Raw genomic sequence first — 8,810 nt, forward strand, 5'->3', positions numbered from 1 at the left:
TTCAAATTAATTCTTCTGAAGAACTGAGAGGTATGGAATCTTTATATTTGATTGATGGCTTCCTGGGATAGAGCCCGGCAAAGTTTGAGGAAGAAAATTACCCTGACCTACTTTCAAGGTCTCAGGGGTCAAATGTGTCAGACACTTCAAACAACTTCTTCTGAACAACTGAAAGGTATGGAATCTTTATATTTGGCTTGTAACTTCCTAGGAAAGAGCCCAACAAAGTTTGAGAATGAAAGTGACCTTGACCTACTTTCAAGGTCACAGAGGTCAACAACATTTTAATGGATTTGTTCTGAAGAACTAAAAGGAATGGATTCATAAGATTTGGCTGGTAGCTTTTGGAAAAGAGCTTACCAATTTGAGAAGGAAAATGACATTGACCTACTTACAAGGTCACAGGGAAAAATATGTCAAGCAACTTCTGAAGAATCAAAAAGCATAGAATCTTGTAATAATATTTTGCTGGTAGTTTCAACAGATGGAGCCAACAAAGTTTGTGAGGGAAATATTTTTAGGGCAATATAATATTTAATGAGAATATTTTGCTATGACTGCTTAAATATTAAGGTGAGCGATACAGGCCCTCTTGGGCCTCTTGTTAGTCACCCCTGGGGGGACCTCAGTGGGGACTATTAATTTTGGTTTCAGTCCCAGATTTTGACCTCTGTTGTCTTTGGCTGTTGAGCCGTATGCTTCTGTCGGAATATACCAGGCGCTAAATACAGGCTCTTGGATAACTCAGATATCAATTTCGTTTTTAAACAGGAATAGCATAAATCCTAAAGGCATTCCAAATTTCCCTCAGGAATTACATATAACCTAAAGATGTTCCAAGTATGAATCAGGTACCTTTGTTGTTCCCGAAGGGGTAAACTGTCGTATCATAAATTGCTATTTACCGATTTATATATTTTATGTCTGACCAACGACTACCGTTAATATTTGTGTATAGTGCACACTTTTTTAAGGAAAAATTAAGTGTCAAGAAAGGGGTGTACAGGATACTCAAAAACAATCCAAAACCAGTCCTTGAAACCAGTCCTTGGTCGCGACCATTTCTCGTAAATTTTTCGGGGATTTTCGGAATGTTTTGAAATAAGCTCGCAGCAATAAAACTGCTAAATTTTGTTGAATAATCCCTGATTGCATTGCTAATTTAACAATTATTAAGAGTTGCAAGTTTAAGTGATATCTTATGATTGAATCGGATAAATAAACTTGAGTAAAGTAGGCCCAACTTTTCAGGACGTTATGTTGTGAATTGATAAATACCACGTATCTGGGAAACATAATGGAGAATTGCATCGCATTTATCACCTTGTGGTTAAAATGTCGTCCTTGGGTAAAATCATGCTGAACTCTTCAATCTTGACAGTAGGAATGTGTCAAAACGACATGGGTAAAGTGGCGAAGTTAGCAAGTTTGTGTACCCCAAAGAGTCCAGGTCACGTGATACTATTAAACGGCAGGAATTTACAAGGTGACATCCATGCGAATTGAGCCGATAATGATAAAAAGTTTGAGTTTGAAAAATAAATATTAACCGGTTCAAAACAGCCAAATACATTCCGATCTTTTCTTTTTGAAGGACAATTGCTGAAATCACAATTGTTTGGTGTTCTCAATGTCTCACAAATTCGGCTGTTGGCGATCCTCGTCAGACCTGTCTGAGTGACTGCCTTTTAGCGTACACATTCTGCCGATATCGATGAACGTTTCTGTCGGATTTGCAAACGACCAAAAAACTACTTGGAAGAGTGTATTTCATAACAAAAAAAAGTAAAATATTGATCCGTATATAAGATTGAATCTTTTCTGAAACTTATTGTTGTGAAAACAACATCGTTATGAGCTCACCTGGCCCGAAGGGCCAAGTGAGCTTATGGCATGGTGCGGCGTCCATCGTCCGTCCGTCGTTCTTCCGTCGTCCGTTGTCCGTCGTCAACATTTTACTTTAAACAACTTCTTTTCAGTAACCAAAAGGCCTAGGGTGATGATATTTGGCCAGAAGCATGCTTGGATGAAGGGCTACCAAGTTTGTTCAAATAATTGACCTTCAACTATTTTCAAGGTCACAGGGGTCAAATATGTTAAATTCTGTAAACAACTTCTCTGAATAACCAAGAGGCATAGGGTGTTGATATTTGGCCAGTAACATGCTGGGATGTAGGGCTACCAATTTTGTTCAAATAAATGACCTTGATTTATATTCAAGGTCACATGGGTCAAATATGTTTAAACCTTTCAACAACTTCTTCTGAATAACCAAGAGGCCTAGGGTGATGATATTTGGCCTGTTACATGCTGGAATAAAGGGCTACCAAGTTTGTTCATATACATGACCTTGACTTATATTCTAGGTCACAGGGGTCAAATATGTTTAAAACATTTAAACAACTTCTTCTGAATAACCAATAGGCCTAGGGTGCTTAAATTTGGCCAGTAACATGCTGGGATGCAGGGCTACCAAGTTTGTTTAAATAAATGACCTTGATTCATATTCAAGGTCACAGGGGTCAAATTTGTTTAAAACCTTTTAAACAACTTCTTCTGAATAACTAACATGCCCAGGGTGATGATATTTGGCCAACTTTCAAGGTCACAGGTGTCGAATGTCTGAAAATCTTCAAACAACTTTTTCTCGATAACCAAAAGGCTCAGGGTACTGATATTTGGCCTGTAGCAATCAGGGCTACCAAATTTGTTCAAATGAATGACATTGACCCTCTTTTCAAACTAATGTTATTGTTTGTCATTCAAGGTCACACTGATATTCTGCCTGTAGCTGTATTTTAGTCCACTTTTAAGATTACAAGTGTGAGATTAATACCAGGTGAGCGATGCAGGCCCATTGGGCCTCTTGTATTCCAATTACCTGTTCTGTCTATGCCAGGTGACAGTGTGAGCATGCAGATCTCCCCGTATTCGAGGTGTCTGTCAACGCAAACAGGGCTCACCCTGGACCTAAAAAATCAGTAGCCAAAAAAGTAGCCATGTGTGAATTTCAGTAGCCATTTTTTTTTAAACAGTGGCCATACTTTCTCGGCCTTCAACCATTACAGATTGGCCCTACATTAAAATCATTTAATAAGTTTTTGAAGTGCAATACTATTCAACATTATGTTAAATTAAATTAAAATTTTGTTATGCATCATGTTTATAATTTAATCCATAATGTGATACTTATTTAACATTAATTTCAGATTATTTAAGGATTAACTTGAATATATTTTTCATGTTATGGAGCTATAACACAAAAAAACGGAGTATACTCTAAATAAACAGCTAAATATATTCAAGTTAATCCTTATAATTTATTCTACTATACACAATCTCTGTGGAAATCCACTTTTATTGGACTTTTTTCTATCAGATATTATTGCGCTGCTGTATCAGCCAATCAAAAGCGACATGACAAACGGCTGCATCATCTTCGGACCAGGTGAGCTTATGCCATTCCGCAGCGTCCGTCGTCCATCGTCCGTCAACTTTACACTACTAGTCATGAACCACTGAGCGGATTTTGACAAAATTTGGTGTGGAGCATCCTTGGGTGAAGAAGAACCAATTTTGTATAAATGGTGGGTCTGGTCTCCCAGGGGCCTGAGGGGCGGGGCCAAATAGGGGTAATATTGCAAACTCTTCTTTAAAATCCTTCTACTTCTGCAGAAATGAAAGGATTTGTTCCATATTTGGTCAGAAGCATCCTTGGGGGAAGGGGAACAAAGTTTGTATAAATAGTGGGTCTTACCCCCCTGGGGACTGAGGGCGGGGTCCAATAGGGTAAATGTAGCAAATTATTTAAAATCCTTCTTCTTCTGTAGGAATGGAAGGATTTGTTCCATATTTGGTCTGAAGCATCCTTGGGTGAAAGGGAACCAATTTTATATAAACCGTTGATCTGGCCCCCCAGGGGCCTGAGGGGCAGGGCCCAATAGGGGAAACATAGCAAATTATTCTTTAAAATCCTTCTTCTTCTGTAGGAATGAAAGGATTTGGTCCATATTTGGTGTTGAGCATCCTTGGTAGTTGGGAACCAATTTTGTATAAACCATGGGTCTGGTTCCCCTGGGGCCTGAGGGGCGGAGCCCAATAAGGGAAACATAGCAAATTATTCTTTAAAATCCTTCTTCTTCTGTAGGAATGAAAGGAATTGGTCCATATTTGGTCAGAAGCATCCTTGGGGGAAGGGGAACAAAATTTGTATAAATGGTGGGTCTGACCCCCCTGGGGGCTGAGGGGTGGAGCCCAAAAGGGGAAATATAGCAAATTCTTTAAAATCCTTCTTCGGTAGGAATGACAGGATTTTGTTCATATTTGGTCTGAAGTATTCTTGGGTGAAAGGGAACCAATTTTGTATAAACAGTGTGTCTGACCCTCCTGTAGGCAGAGAGGCGGGGCCCAATAGGGAAAATAGAGGTAAAACCTTAAAAATCCTTTTTTTACCATAGGGATTAAGGGATTTTATCCTTATTTAGTCTGGAGCATCCTTGGGCCAATGGGACTCAATTTTGTATTAGCAGTAGGTGTGGTCTCCAAGGGGGGCAGAAGGGCGGGGCCCAATAGGAGAAATAGAGGTAAAACCTTTAAAATCCTTCTCCGACCATCGGGATTAAGGGATTTTATCCTTATTTAGCGTGGAGCATCCTTGGGTGACGGTAACTCAATTTTGTATAATTTATGGGTATGACCTCCGTAGGGGCATAGGGGTGGGGCTCTGTTTGAAGTTTGTTCTCTATATCTGGTTGGATGGATCTTTCTGAAATTTCATATGTACTTACAGCACCTACCATGGAGTGCTATATCTTTACTTCATACCAATTACTTTAATTATATTCAGGTGAGCGATACAGGCCCTCTGGGCCTCTTGTTTACATTATGGGCCGATAACATAAATTTTTAAACCAATGAAAATACTTGTTACTAGCAAAATTAAATTATATGTCTGTAGTTATAAGAAAAAAAGATTTAAATTAAAATGCTGAAAATTTCCACTTGTACTTTTTGAATTCTTTTCAAAAGAGAAAAATAAGACTTTATCTCATTTTCTTGACACATGAATTGTGAAAAATATATAGGTTGAAATGTTTAAATTTTAGATTATTATTCGCCTTTAATTGAGGGCTTAGATAGACTAATTCTGTGTCTTCAATCTAAAAATAAAACTAATAAAAATCCAAATTAAAAGTAGCCTCATTGATGCATTGCAATATTGATAATTATTTTTCCTGGGTTTACATTCACGAAATTCATGTTTTATGTTAAGCAAATATATATTTATTTTAAAAGATCACACATTTCAAATTTAAATGACAGTGGAACACATTTGAAAGGAAATAGGATGAATTTATAACGGTATTGACCAACCTTTCAAAATAAAACGGGAGCACATCACGTCGCGCAACTTGGCCATTCCCATGTCATCGATTGGCACCTAAAATAAGCGACTGTCGAAGACATTCTGAACGGTTTGCTGTTCTGAAATATGCATAACTTCGATGCTAACTAATTTTTCTCGATCACTTGAAATTCTTAAAATCTAACCACGAAAGTACACAGATACGACATCACGTTTGAAGTGATCTGAAAGGCCGAAAATCAGCATTTTGACTTGGTGTTTCAAGGCGATACTTATACTTTATAATCAAGCATATCGGACGTATTTATGTTTGCTTCGGTACTGGAAAAGGAAATGTGTTGGATGCAGTGATCAGATCGGCTTACTGCGCCGCCAAATGTATGTGTGCGAGACCACTTATGTGTAACTCGCTTATCAGACTGTTTTCTCAACGTCAATGGGTCATTCGATTAACTTGACCCCACTGTCCATTAAGGTACACAAATTATAACACCTGTTGCCATCTGAAGCTTGATAATTGAATTTACAATTTAGACAAAAGCATATTTGGCTCGCAGTCGTATTGCGGACGCTGATCTGTGGCGGCCCTGATTATGTTTACGCAATCATTGTCAGCCACAATACACACATGAGTAGACAGATCTTTTTCTGGGACTAAGATACTGATTTTCCCAATTTTTATTATGCGAATATATATACCTAAAATGTGCCTAAATCATACCTCAGTCAGATTTATACCTTAAATGTGCCTAAATCGTACCTCAGTCAGAGGTATACCTAAAATGTGCCTAAATCATCCCTCTGACTGAGGTACGTATACCTAAAATGTGCCTCAATCATATCTCAGGCAGAGGTATCCCTAAAATGTGCTTAAATTGTACCTCAGTCAGAGGGATACCTAAAATGTGCCTAAATTGTACCTCTTACTGAGGTTCGTATACCTTAAATGTGCTTAAATCATATCTCAGGCAGAGGTATACCTAAAATGCGCCTATATCGTACCTCTGACTGAGGTACGTATCCCTAAAATGTGCCTAAATCATACCTCAGTCAGAAGTATACCTGAAATGTGCCTTGATAAGAGGTACATTTAAGGTATGCCTAAAAAATATCTTATCCTTACTGGGAATAAATGTTGGCGTTTTATTTAGATAAAAGGTCTTTGCATTGTTGTTCCTACAATCCCTGCTAACTTTTTCAGAAAATAACTAGTCAAGATTTTTGCAAACAATATTTTGTTGCGATACAATTACTGATTTCTAGTTGAAACAGTACAAATATAAAGTTAAATAAATTAGAACCTATACAATATAGACAGATATTAACACTGACAAAGTGATAATCTAAAAAGAAATGAAGTAACATGAAGACAATTATTACTGATGAAATCTTTTTCATGTAAATTAAAATATTTAAAAATTTGTTAACAGTTACTAAATGGGATACAAACTTTCGATAATTTTAATGTATTCAAATTTTCTTCATAGAATAATATATATACAATCACATCATAAAATAATATAAATGGGACAATCCCTTACAGTTATACCTCTTCATCTGCTCATAAATCAAAAGAGGTTTTTGGACATAATGTTTAAATTGCAAATCTAGATGAAGTATTGAAGTTCAATCATTTGTTGTCTCTGGGACTTTTGTAAAGAAAAAAGAATTTAATATGAACATGTGATGATGTGCATGTGTCAAAAATAATCGGGCAAATATATATAAGCACAATCTCGTATCATATATTAAATAATTTATAAAAGACTATGAAAGTTTATTATGAGACATATATGCCCAACTTAAGTCAGCAAGTACTGTAACTGTCCTCATTAAGCTTCTGATGGTGGCAGATAGGGTCACAATCTTCTGGCAATTCAGAAGGGATTTTACTGAAAAAAAATAATGATCAAGTTACCTCAACAACAAAGTAAAGGAAAATGTAATAGTTTATGAATTGCTTGACAGGTTTTAATAAATTAAGTAATTATACATACATGTAGATATATATATATATATACAACAAGGTTTAAAATTGAAGCAATCGGATCAACAGCACTGAAATAAATTTTGGTATGAAAATTGAAATAAAGGCCTAGGCCATGCCTAAATATATATATGGCGGAACACCGGTCCCATTTCATTGTACCTCGGGAGTAATACAAACAGTTTTTTAAACAAAGGGACATAACTCTATAATTGGGAGAGGACCTCCGATTTATATACTGTATTGTATAAAAGGTATCACTAAAATTGGTGAATTAATGTGGAAGGAGTAGTGAATTTATTTTTTGAACAAAAGGAAAAATATTTCTATTAATATGGGTGTTGACTTTATATATAGTTCACAAATCGTCAGTTAGAATGAAATGCTTATTAAGTATATTGGTGCAGTACTTTGAGAGGAATAGTGTGAACAAGTCAAACGAGGGGACATAACTCTATAATGAAGGGAGGGAACATCGCTTTGTTTATGTTATTGCCATCCCCTCTTTGTTACAAATACAAGTATCAGTAAAGTATTATGACTGCGTCTGAAGTAAATATTTGTAGGAACAATGAGAGGCCTACACACCCTAAATCTAGGATAATGTAATTGGCCATAATGTTTAGAAAGGCAAAGAAAAAAGATCAGGGCTCATAGCATTGAAAGTGTTCAGCTGCAGACCCAGAATTTAGATTGTATGTGCTAAGATAATATTGCTAGGATAAGTACGACCACATCCCCTTTGCATGAGCTGGTGACCAAAAATTAAATGAAAATTACCATCTGTGACGTCCATATCTTTCTGTTGGTTTAATGAAGGTCCTTCAGCATCTGCAGGGTGTAAGTGAAAGAAAATCAAGAAATAAGCATATATATCCTGCTGTTTCACATAATCAAACTATTTGATTAACAGAGCAAATGAAAGTAGAAATGATGACACCACTGAATCCGGTACATTAGATGTTATGTTTGATTTACATCTTACGATTAACAATCAAGAAACATCTTGAACTTAAAGAGAAAGAATGGTAATATTTCATATCAATAATGAATAGAGAGGTTAACAGATTTCCTATATGGTAAACCAAAATAAAATAATTTCTTTATTTGTTATTAAATATGTACACAAAAAATGAAGACACTAGCTGTGGCAAAGCAAATCAATTTTCGGAGTTTATACTACAACAGGGGGTTGAGCGTCCGAGGCGTGTTGCGCCAGAGAAATTAAAGGAGGGAGAGAAAAAAAACACCTACTAGACCCTAGAAGAAATCTCACGTATTCTGGGAAATCCTTTCAGTCTGAATACTAACAAGTAAAGTCTGACTTTTTATGTGAATAATATCAAATTTTGTAATTCACTTTGTTGTTTTTGATTAACAAAAAACGTTTTAAGATTTTTATACGCCCGTCGAAGACGGGGACGTATTATGTTATCACGTGAGCGGGCGGGCGGGCGG

The 8,810-nt window shown here is 36.5% G+C and overlaps 1 protein-coding gene across 1 annotated transcript in view; it reads left to right on the forward strand.

Moving 5' to 3' along the window:
- LOC110445750 (RING1 and YY1-binding protein-like) overlaps nt 1–8,810 on the forward strand; it is a 52,991-nt gene that overhangs the window by 1,342 nt on the left and 42,839 nt on the right. Inside the window, exon 2 of the mRNA XM_021490522.1 lies at nt 3,380–3,448. Coding sequence (XP_021346197.1) covers nt 3,380–3,448 — 69 coding nt within the window. The remainder of the gene's footprint in view (nt 1–3,379; nt 3,449–8,810) is intronic.

The sequence above is a fragment of the Mizuhopecten yessoensis genome, unplaced genomic scaffold (assembly GCF_002113885.1).
Source record: "Mizuhopecten yessoensis strain PY_sf001 unplaced genomic scaffold, ASM211388v2 scaffold2345, whole genome shotgun sequence".
NCBI classification, from domain to species: domain Eukaryota; kingdom Metazoa; phylum Mollusca; class Bivalvia; order Pectinida; family Pectinidae; genus Mizuhopecten; species Mizuhopecten yessoensis.